At 43.8% G+C, this 22,607-nt stretch overlaps 1 protein-coding gene across 8 annotated transcripts in view; it reads right to left on the bottom strand.

Annotated features, from left to right (window-relative positions):
- The window catches only part of SH3KBP1 (SH3 domain containing kinase binding protein 1), a 332,387-nt gene that overhangs the window by 192,094 nt on the left and 117,686 nt on the right, over positions 1 to 22,607 (bottom strand). For all 8 annotated transcript variants that reach the window (XM_081793831.1, XM_081793833.1, XM_081793830.1 and 5 more), the window contains one exon: positions 5,198 to 5,321. In XM_081793831.1, coding sequence (XP_081649957.1) covers positions 5,198 to 5,321 — 124 coding nt within the window. The remainder of the gene's footprint in view (positions 1 to 5,197; positions 5,322 to 22,607) is intronic.

Genomic DNA, 22,607 nt, shown 5'->3' with positions numbered 1-22,607 from the left:
GCCAGCTTTATTTTCATCTCCCCACGGGAGAGTCCGGTCAGGTGATAGCCAAGAGCTTCCACATACAACAATAATGCCTTCTCTTACTTCTTACTCTTCCATCTGTCCATGAAAGGCAGCAATTTAGGTAAAGTCAGCAGGTAATTTGGAGAGTTGGAGAAAATCTGACCCAACATGCTGCATTTTCAGATTCCTAGCTAACCAGGATAATTCACATTTGTTGCTTCAAAAGGAAATTTGAAAGGAAAAACGTCTTATTTCTATAAACAAATTCCCAGGACTCGCATCTACCTTGAACGACAAAGCACTGGAAAACCAACGGAGTTGACATTTTCTTTATTAAAGACACGCTTTCTCCATCCTTTGTTTACAGTTTCATTTCAAACAAAGAGCCCACAGCCTATCAAGAGAACCAGGCCACCGCCTCCGAGCCAACAGAGTTCCACAGCAGCAGGTGCATGTTCGTGCACACACACACACTCACGTCCTAACAGGCCAACAGACACCTCGAGAATGTTATTCCAAGTAGCCAAAGAAATGCCAAAGAAGTGAGAGCTCAAAACACATTTCCCCTTTAGTAGAGACAAGGGAGGGAGGTCACTATGGACAGATATGTTTAGGGACTTGAATGACCAGGGCTGAAACTGGGAGGGGAAAAGAAAGATAAACATTAGGCACACTCTGGCTACAGCCAGCAGACCACAATGGAGAACCCTTCCGTGCGGCAAACACGGGGCCCGTGTTATGCTGAGGGGCATGTATGTATTGCCCATCCACACACAAAATGAATTCTGAAGAATTTCCGCATTAACTTTTAAAGCAACAGTGTGTCACCAGAGGCAGAGCAGCTGTTGGTCCCTCTGTTAAGGAAAACTTTTGAATTAAACCTGTCTGAAGGACTAAATACACAACAAATGAGCCCACAGAGTCATGTTCTACAATCCAAGTCATATCCACATAGCAATTCCCACAACAACCCTCCCGACCAGTTCAACTTGAATCTCATGTTGGAGCATCAGTGCTAGACCTGTTACAAATAACATCTTTTAAGACCATCAGATCTTTCGGCATTAATCCTTGGAAGGGGTAGTAAAATGCAAATGCACAACAAACCTTAAATAAAGATGGTAAAAGCAGTTTATCTTTCAGAAGGCAGATGCCAAAGGAGCAGAGCGACTTAAAAAGGTGATTATAAAAGACATTTTATATCAGGACAGCATAACAATAATAATAATAATAACAATAATAATAGCAAAGAATAAGTGTGCAAAATACAATAGAGACTTACCAAACACTGAATTCATGATAAACTGGAAATAGAAACAAGGACACATAAAGCCAACCAGAAACCCACGGAGTGGCTTCACATTCAGAATGACAAGTAAATAAGAGACATACCCCCAACTTGCCATATAAAAGATTTAAGAAATGCACACCACTTTCTTAACATTTCCCAAGTGATACAATAGACTGAACATGCTTGCAGGCAGGACTGGCTGGGGTTTTTCTGGTCTTCCAATCTGCCCCAGCACCAAGCACAGGGCCAGGCGCACAGTATACAGGCGCTATTGAACTCTCATTAGCATCCATGTCAAAGTGGGGAGGGAACAACACCCAGAATCCCGGGCAGCAGGAAGGGTCTGGGAGGGGCGGCTTCCCCATGAGGTCTGCTGATGATGCAAAAGTGAGACACTAGGTCCCTGAAATACAAGCTGGTCCTTACGAAGGCCAGGGCAGTATTGATCACAGCCTGGACACTTAACCTATCCCATGAATAAAGTGGGTTGGGAAACCCTTCTAAGGATGAAACCAACTGATTTTTTTTATTTCATTTTAATTCAAGTAGAAATGGACAAAGTCCTCTGTACTCATGTTCAAGTAGGTATTGAATGTATTTGCTGTTAACTATTAAGATGTCCATTGTGTTCAGTTTTGCTTTTAAACTCAAGGATAGAATGCTTTTCATACATTTCTCCATACATCAATATTCCAATTTAGGAGGGCTCATCATCCTTCCAAATGGGCTTAAGGAGAGAAGAAACAAAAGAATAAATCATTCTCAGAAGGAAACAACCTTTTTGTGTCTGGTTCATGAGAATGTCATTTGGCTCCAAAAAAATTTTCAGATTCTCAGGCTATAGTTTGTCAACATTCTGGAGTCTGGGATAACTTCAGGATACACAACAGCCATGCTGCAAGTGTAAATGAAAACTGACTTCTTGCTCCCTGGGAAAAGCTTGTTTTAAAGGAAAAGCTCCTTCACTAGGACTCGGGTGAAGCCCAGAGAAGTGGCCAGGAGTGGGAGCAGACACAAATGCCCTAATTCCTGGAATGTATAGCTGACTGCTGCCAAGCCATCTGCAGGAAATGTTCTCTCTCTCTCTCTCTCTCTGTGTGTGTGTGTGTGTCTTTCTCAATTTCAGTCACATCTTTTTCTCAAATGAAAAGCACATGGAGTCATTCCAGTACCTCCCTAAATCACCTCTGCAGAAATGTGCAAAGATTAAAGTTGAAAACTGAAACTAATTGGTCCCCAAACTGTTTCCATGGTCTGGCCCTTTCTCAAGGCGATTACTAGCTTTGTTCAAACCTAGGGTATCTCTTGACCTTATGCAGGGGCCTAGGGAGGGTAAACTCATCCCGCTCCGTGAGGTTCTACAGTCCACTCCCCACTGCCACAAAATGAGGCATGTCCCAAACCGCTGGCCACAACTGGGCAAACTTCTCCAGCGACATCTACCTCAAGTTCAGGATCCAATGAAATAGCTCAATTTCAAACTCATAACAGAAATAGATTTTGATCTTTCTTTATTAAAAGAAAAAGAACTTGTGTTAACTGTATTAAATTCTCACAGGGTCCAAGGCTGAATCACAAGGAGGACTCATATACTCTCAGAAGGATCCTATGTTAATTAAACAAAGCAGTCTGTTACTAAACTCTGAAAGCAACTTCCCTCCATAACAACAGCAAATGATAAAAACATCCAGAGATTTCTAGGGACAAAGCTTGGTAGAAACAAAGAGAAGGAGAAGACTTGGGTCATTTACAATAAGTCACAAAACTTGAAAAATCAGTCGGACGGAAGTGTTTACAAGTAACTAGAATCATCCCACAGATTTAGCCTCTGATCCTTGTTCTAAGGGGGAAAAAAAGTGGTTTTTCATTGATTTGGGATGGGGAAAAAATGTAGCTTTTGAGCTCAGCACAATGAACTATTTATCTGGCCTGACAAGGCCAATCAATCCACCCTGCTGTTTATTATAAGGAGTAGTAGGATACTGTTAGTATTGACGGGTGGGGGCAGGGCCAAACACGGCACTGGCCTCGGGTACACAATGCTTCTCTTCAACTGGGAATTTATGTTTGGCCCAGGTGACCCGGGGGTCAGTGTGAAGCCTGGGACAGAATGAAGATGGTATTTTATGCATTTCGTATTTACAGAATGCCTCCATGTGCCCAAGTCTCAGATCCACTGGCAGATTCCTCATATAAAATACCCCAGCGTAAAAGGTTGGTCGTAAATCTCGGCTGCAGGCCTAAGGTGGAGACTTGAGAAAAAAACATCAGTCGGTAGGCCACCCCTTTTAATGCCTTTTGCGGGATCATGAAGAATTCCGCAGAGGACCTCAGAGGCCAGATTTTTAGACGTAAAAAGGCAATTATCTGAAAAGTTTTATACTTTCTTTGATTTCAAGTTCTCAGGTAATTTTTACCAAACTCATCTGGATAATTACCTTAATTCTTTAACTTAATTAATTCCTTAGCTTGTTAAGTTAATTAATTACCTTAATTCTCTTATTCACTTTACGAAAGCAGGGCCGGCAGGAGAAGCCCGCCCGTCCTTGGCTCACGGACCCAGGGAGCGTGAGGAGGAACAGGAACGGCTCAGACCAGCAAGCGAGCTGTGGGAATGGAGAAAGACACACGGACTTCTGGCTCTCTGAAACTGACGAGGGCAGGCCTCAAGAGTTCTGGAACTTACGTGCAAGAATGCAGGAGGGGCTTTGGGGGATGGCTGCAGTTTTACAGCAAAGTACGCTTAATTCTTAAAATGGGAAATCCCCTGCACTGGTACGATGGGCTTTAAAAAAAAAAAAAAAGAAAGAAAACAAGAAAAGAAAGAAAATCCTATAGCTGCTAACCAGCGTGGGCCTGCAGCCAATGCTTCATCTGAATAATTCAGAAAAGCAAATGTAACCCAGGGCAGCTGGAGGGGGTAGAGGAAGAAGCAGGAAGGAAGAGAGACACAAAGCTAATGTCTCAAGCACTATGATCAATGGGCAGTTTATTGGACAAATTCTTATGCTGTCTAAATTTTATGAAAGATTAGCTGTTCTTCCCTGTGGTTATGTAAACTTGCCTTCTTTTTTCTTTTTAATGGAACTCTTGGCTAATACATTTCCTGCTCCTGCTTCCGACCAGCTATTTCTCTTTAAGGAAGTAATAAGCCCGTGAAAAGCCTGCAGCTGAAGGCTACCCTACCGTGGGCACGCTCAGTGTGAGCCCCGCTGGATGCACAGAGAGGGTTGGGTCAGGAAAAACCGAGGAAATCTTGTGCGACCACAGAAGTGAGTCGAATCCTCCCTGCAATCTTATATTCTCTCTCCTATCATTTCAAACAACAGTGTCACAAGGGAGGGATGTGGGAGAAAACAAAACCCCAAGGAGCTAATACCTGAAAATCTGCCTTGAGGTCTCAAAACAGGGAAACAAAATGGTTAACGTTCCCTTGGTTGGATGGATGTATGGGCTATATCTCTGCATGTACTGCCTGCGAAACCAGGAGAGACACAGTCTATGTTTGGGAGCCCAGCAGGTAGAGAGAAAGACCCTGATAAAGCCTGCCATTAAATTAAAAAGAGAACATGGCCAGACACTCACAGCTCAGCCTGCACCACAGCATTCTCTAAAGTCACCTTTCATCCATAAAAATAGATATGAGAGCGAAAGCTAAAGTCCTAGGAAAATCATCATTTACGGATTTAGTCTACTTTCTCATTATAAAAAAAATTCTGTCAGTTCCCTTTATTATAGTTACATCATTACTCGCTCTGTGTGTGTGTCCAAATTTATACAAAAAAACAAAAGGGCAAATGCCATTCAATGTTTCAGCAATTCCAAATTTGACACAGTTCACCCAGAAGTTTCCAGTTTGGGGTTGTGTGTGGGGAGGGGGCTTGTTCTTTGTTTCCATACCTCTCTTATTGGTTCTTAGAATTGTTTCGGAAGACAGCAAAACATTTCCACCGGATACTTCGTGCATGGGTTTTTCTGGAGCTTTGCTGGAGAGAGGGTCTTTCTTCATCTCTTTCTTTATTTCCTGTGAAGATAAAAGGAAAATAAGATAGTTTTTTGAAATTTGAAAATGGCTCTTTGATTATTTTAAGCTTCAGCCTTCTGGAAATGAACTATGATGACCTCAACTCAATATAACATGAGCCTTGAAGAATACCATTTCCTCTATTGCTGTAGCTCGTTTTCCTTACATTTATTACCGAAGCACCTACTCCTACAAAGGAAAACAATGTCCAGTATGGTGACATGACCTTATGTGACTATGGCCATTCCAAGTGACCACAAAGAGAGTGAGTGATACTAAAGGCCACTACTCAGCTCTAAGCGACAGCCTGTCCTAGTTTTTGAACAATGACAAGCTTTAGACAAGCTAAAAGCCTTCTGGTTTCTATCCTTCCCAACAAGGGTTTAGAGAAATATATTCCAAATCACCATTGTCTGACAATTATGCTAAACCCAAAAGAAGATGATGTAAGTTCATTTACAGTCAGCAAGTTCCTCTGGCTTTCTTTAACTCTTGACAAAGAAAAATGTAAGATGACAAACAGAAATAAAGACTATCAGTCCAGGCCAGGGGTCAGCAAACTACAGCCCACCACACGGTTCTGTAAGGAAAGTTTCATTACAGCGCAACCACCTACATCCATTGAGGTATTTTCTACGGCTACTAGAAAATGATGGCAGAGCGGAGTATTTGGAATGGACATCAAAGCCTAAAATACTTGGCCCTTTAGGGAAAAGTTTGCTCTCAGGGGTCTCTTATCCAAGATCCATTAAGATACAGAATTTAAAAACCTGATGGCTGATAGAATTATTTCAAATTAGTCTAATAATTTACATCATTATTTTTGAAAGCATCAATACCTTGAAATGATAGTAACTCACAAACTGCAAGTCTGGAGTGGAGGGTTTCTGGGCTTGTCTGAGCCCATGATCACGCTGACTTGAGCAAAAGTGAAAGCTATGGGGCTAGACCCAGAGTGTGGCTGAGTGGCAGGAAGGGCTCAAGGATGAGACATGTGTTCTTTAGGAAGCACATGGGGCAAGAAATGTGGATGGGCTCCTTCTATGGAATGAACATGAAGACGGTAAATTAGGTAGGGGGCTGAGATTCAGCCTGGGTAGAGGGCAGAGGCACAAAGAAAGAAAAAAAGCTTGTTAAAACACAGCCACTGCCGGCAGCTTCCTACACACCTGAGTGTTAGTTACCATATCCAATTCCCCAGTTGCTGGCTCAGTTCACAGCAGCCTCACCCTCCCTCCCCTCACCAGGGCCCCACCGGAAACCAGTAACTGCAGCTGTCGCTTTGGTGGGTTGAGAGTTTCAGCCGGTGTTCTAGGCCAAGCCAGCACAAAGCTGTGTGCATGCGTGTGTACATACACGGACTCCCACCTCGGTAGTCGCACCACCTGCTAGAACAGCAGTTGCAGGGGGTTTCTACAGCCTCACAGGCAGACGGCATCGGGGGACAATCTACAAACACTGCCCATGTGAGCCACATGAGGGGTGGCTTTCTTAGGGATGGCTGCCAGGCTGCTATGGCTTGAGAAGTAAAAAAAAACAAGCCACCATGGAGCTCATTCCCCTGAGGTTGTTTTTTTGGAGTAGAACGGCTGCTCAAACTTCACCATCCACTGCAGTGTGGACAGGACTGTGCACACACAAATCTCCCACCTGGACACCACAGAACATGGTGATACAACATCCAGTGTTACCAAGGACTAATTCAGAAAACTTCAGTGCGTCGTGGGCAAGATGTCAAGCATTTGCTTGGCCCTAACTGCTAAAGACATGCAGATGGGGAAGGGTGAGGGAGGTGCAAATGTTTGAGAGACTGGAGTGGTCACTAGAGCTTTAGAAGCTATGACTGTTTTGTTTGTTTTAAAGTAATCTCCACACCCAACGTGGGGCTCAAACTCACACCCCCAAGATCAAGAGTCGCATTCTACAGTCACTGAGCCAGCCAGGCACCCCTAGAAGCTGTGATTCTAAGAATACTCAAACCCAAGGCTTCAGGGCAGCACCCCATGAGGACGGAAGGACTGACCTGATCAAGCAGGTGCTTAAGGGCTAAGACAACAGCACTAGGAGAGAGGTTGGTTCATAAATCCCAGATTCCACTGCCCCCCCCAATGACTGTTTAAATTTGCCACACAGAGAAGCCTAACAATGCCCACATTTCTTAAGTTCCCTCTTAGATTGAAGCAGGGAGGAGACAAAACTTAAAATATGCCCTGTATCTTTCCAGAGAAACCAGACACATGGGTATGGCATTGCATCCTGTAGGCTCCACCTGTACAACATCTAGGTACACCAGGCTCAATGCAGCCCCCCCTACAAACGCAACATCTTCCCCCTGACCTGCCCCTTTTCTGGAACAGAAGGGAGCTATCTTGCTTGACAGCCCACATCTACCCACTTACCCAGGCTAAAAAATTCAGTGTTAACCCTCCTACCTAACCAGTCACCCAGTTGGGCTCTATCTACTTCCTCAACCTCTCAGTTTCTCTCTATTCCTCCTATACTGCCTTAAAACCACGGATACCAGGCAAAGAACTTGCAGAGACATTTCTTCCAAAAGACACACATATGGCTAGAATTTGTTAAAAAGGAAAATAAGTATTGATGAGGATGTGGAGGAACGGGAACCACTGTATATTGCTGGTGGAAATATAAAATGGTGCAACCACAGTGGAAAACAATATGGTAGTTCCTCAAAGTTAAACAAAGAACCACCATGTGACCAAGCAATTCCACCCCTAGGTACACACCCTAAAGTACTGCCATCAGGGACTCAAAGAGATAGTTGTAGGCCAACATTTACTGCAGCATTATTCACAACAGCCAAAAGGCAGAAATAACCTAAATGTCCATCAACAGATGAAAGGAAAAACAAGATGTGGTCCGTACATACAGGGGAATATTATTCAGCCTCAAAAGGGAGTCAAGTTTTGATACATGCTACAATATGAATGAGCCTAGAGACCAATGTGTTAAGTGAAATAAGCCAGACACAAAAGGACAAATATTCTATGATTCCACTTATATAATGCAGCCAGACTAGGCAAATTCATAGAGACAAAACGACTGGAGGTTACCAGGGAGTGGGAGGGGGGATGGGAGTCAATGTTTAATGGTCACCAAATATCTGTTTGGGGTGACCAAAAAGTTTTAGACAGAGCTAATGACAACTGTTGCACATTGTTAATGTAGCTAGTGCCACTGAACTGTATATTTTAAATGGTTAAAATCGCGGGGTGCCTGGGTGGCTCAGTCAGCTGAGCATCCGACTTCAACTCAAGTCCTGATCTCGCGGTTCATGAGTTTGAGCCCCACATCAGGCTCTACACTGACAGCCTGGAGCCTGCTTTACATTCTGTGTCTCCCTCCCTCGCTGCCCCTCCCCTGCTCACATATTTTCCCATAAGAACACATACACATGAACACCAGCTAACATGTTAGTACATGCCACGTGCTGAACAGATGTGCTCTGAGAGCTTCACCTGGATGGCAACTTGTAGCCTGAACAACAACCCTATTCACCAATGATGCACACACCAAGACACGGGGCATTAAGGAAGCTTGCCAAATAAATAGGAGCCAGAATTGGAACCCAACCTGTCTCATTCCAAAGCCAATTTTTTTTTTTAGGTTTATTTATTTATTTTGAGAGAGAGAGAGAGAGACAGAGCACACAAGCAGGGGAGGGGCTGAGAGAGAGAGGGAGAAAGAGAGAACACAAGCAGGCTCTGTACTGCCGTCACAGAGCCCGACGTCAGGCTCGAACCCACAAACTGTGAGATCATGACCTGAGCCGAAGTCAAGAGCCAGACGCTTAGCTGACTGAGCCACCCAGGCTCCCCCAAAGCTCATCTCTTAACCACTCTTTCTGAGTCCTGCCGGAGTGACAATAATATCTCCCTGCCTCTGGCCTCTTCCACATCAGCCTCCACACTGCCACCAGAGATACTCTCCCAAAACAAAGGTATGAACTTGTCACTCCCCTATTGAAATCCTCCCGTTACTTCCAAAAGACCACAGGACATGCCCTTTCATCTAAAAACTTTTTAAATTTGAATAGTAAACCACAAATCCCTGTGTCCTGGGTTCTGGCTCAAGCTATCCAACATGCGCGCTGACCCCATGGAACCAATTACCGTGCAAATGTAAGATGGGAATGCACTTCTTTCACAACACCTCGACTTTCACAGACATCTGATGTCATGGAGTCCTCTTGGTAGGCTCTAAAAATAGGTGATGATGCTGGCAATGACATAACCTCACACTGGCAGAGGCTTATAGAAATTAAAGTGTTTTAGCGGATATTTCTTCACTTGTTCCTCACAGTAACACTGTCATTGTGTTATTGAAAAAATAAATAAAACCTTTATTCTTCCAGACTGACATATTTTTGCATATAAGAGTCAGAGACCAGGGGCGCCTGGGTGGCTCCGTTGGTTACGCGTCCAACTCTTGAATTCGGCTCAGGTCATGATCTCACAGTTTGTGAGCTAGAGCCCCACATTGGGTTTAGCACTGACAGTGTGGAGCCTGCTTGGGATTCTCTTCCTCTCTCCCTCTGCCCCTCCCCCCGCTCTCTCTCTCTAAACAAACAAACAAACTTAAAAAAAAAAAAACAAAAGAATTGTGAGACCCAGTCAGAGAGGATGCAAGAGCAGCCAAAGGCCACAAAGCTATTAATGGGGAGCCGTGGACCCAACTCTGGGCCTTCCGGCAGGGCTCTCCCACTACACCTCAGCTCTGAAGAAAAACTAGTGTCATGGCTATAGAAGGAAGACTCAAAATCACCCCACCCATGGCTCCAGTGGGAATTTTCACTTCCCTCCACAGCTCAAGAATATAAGGTACCGTTTCATCCATAAACCCACCAATACCGAGGCCCAAATCCTTGAAGTCCTTTCTTATCCACACATAAAAGCTCTTTGCTGCAGAGGAGGGCGGACTTGGCACCGGAGTGACTCCTTCCTGCCTGTAGCTGCCAGCATCCGGCTAGCTGGAGCTATCCGAGGTTCTGATCCATGTCTTGCGACTCTGGATCTCCTGGGTCTGAGTGTCCTTAGCCCAACCCTCAATCTCCACTTTCTAACACTAGGCCTATATTTTTAACCATTGTTAAGAACCTGGATTCTGCTATCCCAGTGGTAGAGGCCACGCCCTGGGCCAGAATTGTGGGCCATGGGGCTTATAGAAATTCACACATCCCCACATATATAAATCAGCCATGATTCTACTTGCTTTAAAACACTACAAAATCATCAGGGTATCGGCAAACCTCTTTATGCGGTAAAGGAAACCTAGCTTCTCTTTGTCTCAAATCTGATGCCTCAACAGTGAAACTCAGCATGTACAGCAGAACTGACGCCATCAGTAAGATATCAATGTTGCAATAACACTCAAACTATGTCACAAGGACAACCTGAGTGAAGGGAGAGGAGAACTCATACCATTCCTGTTTCCCAAAGCACTACACTGATCAGAGCCCAAGAGGGCTCACCCACATCTGGAGGCCAAAAAGCCCCAATAATGCCACCCTAGCAAAAACTTGCCATGACACATTTAGCAGCCTGTGAACAATAGCCTCACCGAGGAAATGCATAATTTGTACACAACTGGAAACTAGACCAGCATAGTCTGCCTTCCGATGAGTGGAGTTGCCCGGATGTGGCTGGCTGCGAAGTTAGCTTTCCCTCTTTTCTCCTCAGCCCCCTCATCCATTATGTACTGCACAGCTGCTGGGGAGTGGCCTGGTTGAAAGTTGCCTTCTTTCAATGAACCAAAATACTCCACAGTAAAACATCAGTGAAGGTCCAGTCTAGGAGTCCCTCCCTCCTCTCATCCTACTACCAACCTTGACACAAGTTGAGATGCAGCCTTCACGGTAAATGGAGAGAATGACGGGTGAGTAAAAACAAAAATGAAACAAAAACAAACAACAACTAGTACTGGCATCATAATTTATTAGGTGGATGACCTTGGGGACAATACTGAAAGCCTCTCAGCAGCCCTTTTGTCATCTCTAAAAGAAGTCTAATGCTAAATGCTTTGGTACCATCACAGATGTGTCTTCAGGGTCAAAGAGTAAATTGGAGAGTAGTATACAAATTGATTATTTATTGTCATCATGGTCATCATTAAACAGCAAGTGCTATAAAAAAAAAGAATGACACCTAACAAAACAGATGAACATCATAGTCAGGACTCTGAGTGAAAGAAGCCCGACCAAGAAGATCACATACGCTATGATTCTGTTGTGCAAAGTTTACCAATAGGCAGAACTCACCAAGGGTGAGAGATCTCCAAACAGCAGTTGCCCTTGGGAAGGTAATAACTGGGAGGTTCTATAACTCGGTCTAGGCGAAGGTTGCACAGGCATATACACGCCTAAAGCTTCTTTGAACTATGTTTATGTATATGATCTCTGCACTTCACTGTATGCTATTTCCACTTAAAATAACAATATGAAGGCTTAAGCCAGAGGACAACAGATTCTTTTAAATCAAAATGTGCTAATATTTCATCCTAGAAGGTCAAAAACATGAAAAGCTAGTTAGTTCTTGGGTATCTTTTTTTTTAAGTTTATTTATTTATTTCAAGTTTACTTATTTACCTTGAAGTGGGGGGGGGGGGAGGCAGAAGGAGGGAAAGGAGAGAGAATCCCATGCTGCCAGCACGGAGCCCAATGCGGGACTCAAACTCACGAACCGTGGGATCCTGACCTGAACCAAAATCACGAGTCGGACACTTAACCGACTGAGCCATCCAAGTGCCCCTTGGATGTCTTAATATTCATCTCAGGGGCTGGAAAGCTTTCTGGGATCAACATTAAGGGGACCGGCGATTGGAATGTGCCAGATGCTTCCTACCAAGTGGATGAGTCAAGGGGTGACTCATCTAATTGACACAATCAGCTGAGTGGATCTTCTCCCTCTATGAGGTCCTTCCTCTCGACCTCACCTGCTTTCCTCACATCTCACAATGTTTCCTTCTCTCCTGCCACCAACATTACAGGCACATGGAGCGGGCTGCTGCCACTGACACCAGGGGGAGCTCAGTACTGCCCTGACCTGCAGAAAATGCTGGTCCTGGGCTTCCTTTTGCATTAGAGCGAACCTCGGCTGGATCCCCTCAGCTCAGGGCAGAAGCAGGGCAGGGGAAAAGAAGGAGGCATTCATCAGCCTGTCCTCAAACCTGGTTTCTTTCCGCAGGTAAGACTCCCTTTAGGGCCCGGTGTGGCTGTGGGATCACAGCTGTGCCCCCTACGCCATTTCATGGAAAACCTTTTTGCAAAATTACCACTGGCAGGAGATAAAAGGAAATCACTAAAACAAACCCTTACAGCAAATCTACTGCAAGAGAGTTTTGAATAAATACAGAATCCTAAAATAGCACATTACCTACCCCCTACATGCATAATACCTTCCTGACTGCCCCCCCCACATTAAAGGCAAGTTTGAGGAACAGCCACCCCCTAAACATCACCTGCTCGCAGAGACTGGTTTACCAGCACTTGGTTCCATTCAGAAAAGGCTACTAAATCTTAAGACACCTGGGAAGACACAGTAAGTATCTTGAAAGCAAGAGCAGAACACTAGGGGAGCTTCAGCTGGAAGATTCTGTTTCGCTAAAAAAATATCTCATTATCACAATTAAAAAAAGGGGGGGCACCTGGGTGGCTCAGTCGGTTGAGCGTCCGACTTCAACTCAGGTCATGATCTCATGTCTCATGAGTTCAAGCCCCACATCAGGCTCTACACTGACAGCCTGGAGCCTGCTTTACATTCTGTGTCTCCCTCTCTCGCTGCCCCTCCCCTGCTCACATTCTGTCTCTGTCTCAAAAATAAACATAAAAAAAAGACCCATGCTGTTGAACCACGAAATGCACCAACTTCATTAGAAAGACTTACAAAGAATACACACACACACACACACACACACACACACACACACCATCTGAAGTAAACATGGCAAAATATGAGGATTTCATAAATCGAGGGGGTAGACACACTGGTATTTGCTATTCTCTTTCTTTTCCAAATGCTTGAAATATTTCATACTTTCCCCTAAAAATTACATAGTGAAACCACGCTGATCTCATACACAATGGCTTTCTTACATTTAACAAAATATGTGGCCACTTAGAAAAGTGCTCTGACATATCATCATAGATTAGACCTAAGATCTTTTCAGCTCAAAGCTAACAAGTTCTTTTTAAGTAACAGGATACCTATTGTCATGTTTCTATGTAAATCTTCAACTACATATTTGCAATATCCTACATTTGCAGTATTATCTCCCAAGAATCACTGATAACACAGGCCCAGGCAAGAAGCGCTTGGACAGCAGGATGGGAATAAATGCTGCAAGGAGCTCAGGAAGTGCCACATGCCAGACAAAGATAAGAACCTCCGCCTTCGTGTCCCAAAGAGATAACACCACTTCCTGATCTATGCACAGTGCAATTACCTGCATGGTAGTCAGTGCCTGCGGATCTGCCCATGCCCTGCTAAACATCTAGATTACTACCAGTGGATCAAAGGGTGTCAATACAACCAGCTGTCTGGACATGGTTTAGTGGGCACCTAATAAATATCTGTCAAATGAATGGCCAACTTAGCAGACCGTTATGGGCAGGACACCTATTACAGACGACGGGTAGTACATTCAATTCAGCCGAAAGCTATGACAACATGGAAATCTGCGTCATCCCTACAAAGACACAACCGGTGTTCACCGGATCACAAGCAACTTATCGCCTCTCAGGATGCAGATCTGGCTTAAGTAGGAAGAAGATACAGTAAGAAAATTCACACAGTACCTCATTTTCCTTGAACAAGCAATACCTATTTCTTTACTAGAGTGGGAACGTTAGACATTCAAAATAAATTTACTCATTTAAAAATGAAACCTGGGGCGCCTGGGTGGCTCAGTCAGTTAAGCATCTGACCTCGGCTCAGGTCATGATCTCATGGTTTGTGAGTTCAAGTCCCGCGTCAGGCTCTGTGCTGATAGCTCAGACCTTGGAGCCTGTTTTGGGTTCTGTGTCTCCCTCTCTCTCCGCCCCTCCCCTGCCTCAGGCTCTGTCTGTCTGTCTCCCTCTCTCTCAAAAATATATAAACATTTATATATTTAGAAATGTTTGAGTTCAAGCCCCACATCGGGCTCTCTCCTCTCTGCTCTCTGCTGTCAACCTGGAGCTCACTTCAGATCCTATGTCTCCTTCTCTCAGCCCCTCCCCGGCTTGCGCATGCGCACACACTCTCTCTCAGAAATAAACAGACGTTAAAATTTTAAAATAAAATAAAATAAAAATGAAACGTTAAAGGAGCGCCTGGGTGGCTCAGTCAGTTGAGAATCCAACTCTTGATTTTGGCTCAGATCATGATATCACAGTTCATGAGTTCAAGCCTCACATCGGGCTCTGTGCTGACAGTGCAGACGCTGCTTGGGATTCTCTCTCTTTCCCTCTCTCTCTGCCCCTCGTGCACACATGCTCTCTCAAAATAAATAAACTTAAAAAATTCTTTCAATGAAACTTTAAAAGCAGTAGAAGAAAATACGAGAGAAATATTTTACAATCTCAGAGTGGGAAAGACTATTTGACACTGACACAGAATGTGGAAGCTGCAAAAGAAAGGGCTGATGAACTACAGAAAACTATAACTGCAAGATTAAAAAAAAAAAAGAAGAAGAAGAAAAGAAAGAAAATTAATCAACCAAAGTCAAAGTGGGGGAGCACTGCTTGTTATGGAGAACACTTTCTGCAAAGTGTTGGCAAACAGATCAATAACCCAACAGAAAATAGCAAAAGATAATTCACAGAAAAAAATGACTCAACCCTATGAAAAGATACTTAACCACACTCCTAAGAAAAATGCAAATTACAGTGGGATTCATTTGACAGTAGCTGTGCATTGCACACTGGATAGAAGACCTGAATCCTCCTGGCTGTGTCCTTTTACTAAAAGCACAACATTTACACCCGGCATACTATCACGTTCACACCAGTCCTCTCTAGGGTCCGGGCCCTCTCAGAATACTGTCTCTGTGCTCAGAGCACAGAGCGCAGTGCCTGGCACACAGCTGGTATCCGTGCAAAGGGTAAATAAGTACAGAGGATAGTAAGCACAAGTCTAACTCTCCACAAGTTATAGTCTACATACACGGGGGTGAATATAATTTTTACTACAATGAGTTCTCATTTTTTTTCTTGATACTAAATATGATTAAGCTTCTCAATGGATCTGATACCCAGTGAATTTATATTAGTGCTACTGATGCAAAAAATTGTTTTTTAAATCTATCTGATTGTCAACAATCAAAACAATATAATTTTAGCTCTGGTGTAGAGGAAGATACCCTCTCGCACTCACCAATGAGAGTATAAATTGATATATAAATAGGCGCAACCTCTGTGCGAGGCAATGTGGCAATTATCTATCAAAAATTTAAATGCCTATGCCTTTTGACTCAGTATTTCCACTCCTAGGAATTTAAACTGCAAGTATGCTTGCACACGTGCAAAAGGGTGTATGTACAAGATTAATTGTTACAACACTGCTTAAATTAGCAAGACTGAAAGAATGTAAATGAGTATCAGTAGAGAACTAGTTACATGAATTATAGTAAATCCACACCAGGCAACTTTCTCCAAGAATGAGGCAGGTCTCTAAGTACAAATAAGGATAATCGCTAAGACATGCTGCTAGGTAAGGAAGCCTAATAACGTATGCTAGCATTTGTGTAAAAGTGTGTGCATCCCTCATTGTGTAATAGAGAACAAACTGATTAACTGAGGCTGCCTCCAGCGAGGGGAACAGGGTGACCGAGAGACAGAGAAAGCACACATTTTGTCACTTTTAATTGGTACCGTGTGCCTGTGTTAGCCATACAACTTTTTAATTTAAAAAGTAACGACTGAGGGGCGCCTGGGTGGCTCAGTCAGTTAAGCATCCGACTTCGGCTCAGGTCATGAACTCACAGTCCATGGGTTCGAGCCCCATGTTGGGCTCTGTGCTGTCAGCACGGAACCTGGAGGCTGCTTCGGATTCTGTGTCTCCCTCTCTCTCTGCCCCTCCCCTTTTCGTTGCTCTCTCTCAAAAATAAATAAACATTAAAAAAAAGTAATGATGGAAATGTGTTTACTATTCCCCAATCATTAGACTATCGGCTGTTACTTTTTCTGCAAACAAGCAAGAAATTGATACTGTCCCCAAATACACTTCAGTTATATCCTTTCCACTGCTAGTTTTAATGATCCTAATGTTACTGGGTCCCAGTGATGGCCGTACATATGCACAGATAAAAGCTTAAAAGAAAGCTCTCCAGTCCATCTATTTCCTCAAGAAGGGGAGATAAGAAAGTTAAGATGTGGGGAAAATCATACCAGGCCCATTAATCGTCTTTTCCATTCATATGATAAAAAAAAAAAGAAAAATTTTGAAATACAAGTATAATCAATGTCACGACAACAACCCAGAATAATAAATAAAATGCTTATAAAAAGGCAATAGTAAATCTTATTTGTAGTTTTACCATAGGTAGAATACAGTTCACTTTAGTGCCCAGAGTACAAGTGTAACAAGACTTAAACAGTGTGGGATTGGTTAATTATGCTCAAAAAGGTTAATCACAAGATCTCAAACCGAACTCCCTGAGGGGTGGGCACTTTCTCCAACAGCCTCTTCTGGAAAATTTTTTAAATGTTCCTGATAACATCATACCTACCCCGTGACACAGTACTCTCAGGAACACAGGAATTGTTGGATCACGTGGTAGGTCAACAGCTTGCTCTTGGAGACAAAAGAAGGGCCATCCAAGGTCTGGGAGCCATTTTTGCCATCTTTTTAACAGCTTTGAAGGTGGTGAAGAGCCCGTGCTCCTGGGGCCCTTTGTGGGAATCCCTGTCACAGCACTGACCCCTGTACTCTTGATCTCTCTCTCTCTCTCGGCTACTCTGTGAGGGTCTCAGGGGTAAGGAAGAGGTCTCAGTGATCTTTCATCCCCAGACACTCAATAAATCATAGCCATTATTATTAGCTCTGTCATTCTTCTAAAAGATATGTGAGTGCCTACTATGTGCCAGCTATAAATGGCAGCAGTATGTGCGTCTAGGTCAGGGTTAATTTTTACAGTCACAACTGCTTCTAGGACTAATAAACTAATGGAAAAATGTAAATGCACTGGGGTCTCTTACATACAAAACAGAAAGTGAATCTCTTCTTCATTTTCCTAGATCTAAAAACTATGGAATTAGCTTGCAATTATGAATACTATGAGCAAGGGACTGTTCTAAGGGTTTGCATGGAGTAGTTCATCCAGTGCTCACAGCCACACTAAGAAATAGGGGGCATTATCTCTCTCTCTGACAGATGGGGGAGGTGGATCCCAAGAGGGGACAAGACAGTCAAGGGCTGACTGAGGACTGAAGCCCAGGCAGTCCTGGGGCCAAGCCCACACTCCTCGTGGTCACGCCATGCTCCACCTACACGTCTATGCTCTCTTCACTTGCTCTGGAAGGCCGACTTCCATAAACTGCCACTTAAAAGAGGAGAGACAAGGAATATCATCATAGAATGAACTGTAAGCGAGCAGTGCTGAGGACCAAGGATTTGAAAGCCACTCCCAAGTAAAGAAATTCTTGAATTTTTAACAAAAAAGCACCTGTTTACTGGTTGTTGAAAGAATGTTTACATACATTTCCATCTCGGATAACTGGATTGTCAAGAATAAATTATTCCAAGCCCGTGACAAAACAATGCCATTTCATGCTCATTTCCTGATTAAAGCTTTTAGACAGCTGGGCATTTTCATTTCTCAGAGCTGTAGAGAGCTATGCAAATTTCCACACAGCAGCTCCAAGATCATTAATCTAAGGAAAGCATGTGCCAACAGAATACCAGATTTTATATTGTTTCACTAAAGAAGAGGAGGGGCAGGTTAATCTAATTACCCCATGTGTGGTCACCTGACTGTGGTTAACAAAAAGATCAAATGCTAAACTGTGCAATCAGCAGAAAACTGCTAAGTAATGAGGCATTTCATATCACAAAAGGAGCGGGAAAGGGGGGGGTGAAATTCTTACATTGCTTGGAACCAGATACTGGAGCAATAAAAATAATCATACTGAGCTCACACGAATGATAGGCAGAGCGTTTTAATTATCACAAGGAGCTAGCAACAGAACTATAAAGCAATCTCTCTCTCACACTCCCATACATGCTCACACACATGCACAATCAATAAGACTGGAAGATACTTCTGCCAAAGGATGGCAAACTGGAGCTGAAGTGCTGAGGAAGCAGACACAGGCCACCACTCATAATTAGACTCGCCCCGCACCCGTGACTGTGTACTTGGCACTTACCGCTCAGGGCACACTACTGTTAATTCTCCCTCCAGTAGGAAGCAGCTGGGTTTGGATAGGTAGTACCCCTCGTTCAACACAGCTGATTATTCAGTTCAAGTTGTGGCCCTGATGCTGCAGAGGGTGTGTGACCTTGGTGCCTCGCTTTTGTTGGTTGTAAAATGGGTGATTAGTGTATCTTGAAGACTGAATGAGATCATGTGGATGAAGGCACACCCTCTGGGTCCCAGGGGTCCCAGACACGGGCCAGGCACTGAGAGGTGGTGAGTATTAAAAGGGAGAAACTTTCCAGTATCCGATTCCTACTGTGGCTGGTCTAGCAGAAGTCTCGAAAACTTTCCTTCCATGCACTCTTTCTAAGAGAGCTACCAGAGGGTGTGGCTCACCAAATCAAGCGGGTCGGACAAGACAGCGAGGGAGCCAGGACCCAGGGCACTCAATAATGACAGAGAGATGGTGGGGATTTCCTAGCTGAGTTCTGGGCAGCAGCTTCAAGAGCAACCAGTTCAGGTTGGAAGGTGCTAGTGTTTTTGTGGGGGATGGGGGGATGGATTAAGAGGCATTTTAAAGATGGGGTTCCTCCCAGAACTAGACCCACAAACGTATGGCCAACTCATCTTTGACAAAGCAGGAAAGAACATCCAATGGAAAAAAGACAGTCTCTTTAACAAATGGTGCTGGGAGAACTGGACAGCAACATGCAGAAGGTTGAAACTAGACCACTTTCTCACACCATTCACAAAAATAAACTCAAAATGGATAAAGGACCTGAATGTGAGACAGGAAACCATCAAAACCTTAGAGGAGAAAGCAGGAAAAGACCTCTCTGACCTCAGCCGTAGCAATCTCTTACTCGGCACATCCCCAAAGGCAAGGGAATTAAAAGCAAAAGTGAATTACTGGGACCTTATGAAGATAAAAAGCTTCTGCACAGCAAAGGAAACAACCAACACAACTAAAAGGCAACCAACGGAATGGGAAAAGATATTTGCAAATGACACATCGGACAAAGGGCTAGTATCCAAAATCTATAAAGAGCTCATCAAACTCCACACCCGAAAAACAAATAACCCAGTGAAGAAATGGGCAGAAAACATGAATAGACACTTCTCTAAAGAAGACATCCGGATGGCCAACAGGCACATGAAAAGATGTTCAACGTCGCTCCTTATCAGGGAAATACAAATCAAAACCACACTCAGATACCACCTCACGCCAGTCAGAGTGGCCAAAATGAACAAATCAGGAGACTATAGATGCTGGAGAGGATGTGGAGAAACAGGAACCCTCTTGCACTGTTGGTGGGAATGCAAATTGGTGCAGCCGCTCTGGAAAGCAGTGTGGAGGTTCCTCAGAAAATTAAAAATAGACCTACCCTATGACCCAGCAATAGCACTGCTAGGAATTTATCCAAGGGATACAGGAGTACTGATGCATAGGGGCACCTGTACCCCAATGTTTATAGCGGCACTCTCAACAATAGCCAAATTATGGAAAGAGCCTAAATGTCCATCAACTGATGAATGGATAAAGAAATTGTGGTTTATATACACAATGGAATACTACGTGGCAATGAGAAAAAATGAAATATGGCCTTTTGTAGCAACATGGATGGAACTGGAGAGTGTGATGCTAAGTGAAATAAGCCATACAGAGAAAGACAGATACCATATGGTTTCACTCTTATGTGGATCCTGAGAAACATAACAGAAACCCATGGGGGAGGGGAAGGGAAAAAAAAAAAAAAAAGAGGTTAGAGTGGGAGAGAGCCAAAGCATAAGAGACTGTTAAAAACTGAGAACAAACTGAGGGTTGATGGGGGGTGGGAGGGAGGGCAGGGTGGGTGATGGGTATTGAGGAGGGAACCTTTTGGGATGAGCACTGGGTGTTGTATGGAAACCAATTTGACAGTAAATTTCATATATTAAAAAATAAAAAAAAAATAAAAAAAAAAAAATAATAAAGATGGGGTTCCTGGGTGGCTCAGTCGGTTAGGCGTCCGACCCCGGCTCAGGTCATGATCTCACAGTTTGTGAGTTCCAGCCCCGCACTGGGCTCTGTGCTGACAGCTCGGAACCTGGAGCCTACTTCGGATTCTGTGTCTCATTCTCTCTCTCTGCCCCTCCCCCACTTGTGCTCTGTCTCTCTCTGTCTCTCAAAAATAAATAAAAAATGTAGGGGCACCTGAGTGGCTCAGTCAGTTAAGCGGCCGACTTCGGCTCAGGTCATGATTTCGTGGTCCGTGAGTTCGAGCTCCGCATCGGGCTCTGTGCTGACAGCTCAGAGCCTGGAGCCTGCTTCTGTTTCTGTGTCTCCCTCTCTCTCTGCTCCTCCCCCATTAGCGTTCTGTCTCTCTCTGCCTTTCAAAAATGAATAAATGTTTAAAAAAATGTTTAATGTAAAAAAAAGAGGCATTTTAAAGAGTTGTTTAGTTCAAGGTATGAAAAGATTTGCAGGTCCTAGGATAATTCAACAAACAAAGAATTATTATCTGTAGGAAAAACAGTTCTATAAAAGAATTATAGTATATTCTTGCTTCAATGCTCAATATCAGCATTGCTATAGTAATGAAAACATTAAATACAGATTAGACCAAAACCTGAGATGAAAGCATATAGGGAGGATGGGGTAAGCGGGAGGTGGGGGGGTAACTGAGCTGAAACCCTTAAGTACCACAACAGGTGACAGATAATATCTAGGATTGACAAACCAAGAGACAGCACTCTTGCATATTACTCACAAGTACTACAGCGAATACTAGAAGCAGCTGCTTGAACTGAAAAGTGACTGTCTCCCAGAAGACAAGGACATGAGAAGGGCCACAGCACTGCTGGATACTCATGTATCTTTCAATACTATACAGCTTGTAATCTATATACATATACATCGCTTTGATTTTTAAACTTAATCATTTTAAAGGCATACATGCTTGCTCCACAAAATAAATAGTAAAGGAGGACACAAAGCAAAAGGTCAAAGTACACCCATTCCCCAGTGAAATCCGAGCCCTGCTCCCCTAGCAACTATGAGTCGTGTGTCCCTACTTGCTTTTAATACAAAGGGCCTCATACAATATAGGTGTTTTACATCTTGCCTTCTTCCATTTGACGACTTCTCTTGGACATCTTCTCCTGTCAGAGCTCTGCCCCATGGCTGCACAAAATCCAAATGTAGGATTTGCCAGTATCAGAGTGGATGATCTGGTTGTGCAGAAAAGGAGATTTCAGAACTAGGCAGCCTGACCAATCAGAACCACCCAGATTAAAGAGCGCTAAATCAGAGCTGGGGGAGGGGGTGGGGGGAGGAACCTGGGGAAATGAGGGGATAGAAAATCAGAGCAGATATATCTCGTCAGGGACACGTGGCTACTGTCTCTGCCTTCCACTCCCCTAGATGAACACAAGGCCTTGCTGGAGTGGAGTTTGGTTCAAGAACCAGGGGAGCTGCATGTTTCTCACCATACCATAAACGGAAGTACACCAGCTGTCATTGCTGGCTCCTTCTGGAATGCTGATGGAGAAAACTCATGGCACAGCAAACTGGCTGTTTCTGAGATCTGGCAGAATCTCCACTGCTGTGTAGACCAATGGGATCTAGGGGCAGAGACGGGTGCATGAAATACACCCTGATATATACTTCATCTGCTCCTGCCCCAAGGCTATCCCCCTTCTGCTGTATTTCTGTATTCTTAGCTATACGGTAATTTACTGTAATCTGGGGCGGGAGAGGAAGTCCTCTCCCGCTCCAGATTATAGCCCACGTGAAAACTATCTGGTGGTCTTAAGTCTTTAAGACTTAACACTACAGTGAGCATCACTGTGTCTATAGCTCTGTACAAATACACGTGTGTAACTGGGGGACAAATTGCAAAAGTGAAATTTCTTTATTTCACTTTGCACTCTGTGTGCATCCTTACTTGTAACAGA

The sequence above is a fragment of the Panthera onca genome, chromosome X (genome assembly GCF_046562875.1).
Source record: "Panthera onca isolate mPanOnc1 chromosome X, mPanOnc1 haplotype 2, whole genome shotgun sequence".
NCBI lineage: Eukaryota > Metazoa > Chordata > Mammalia > Carnivora > Felidae > Panthera > Panthera onca.
This window is presented reverse-complemented; position numbering and strand designations above follow the sequence as displayed.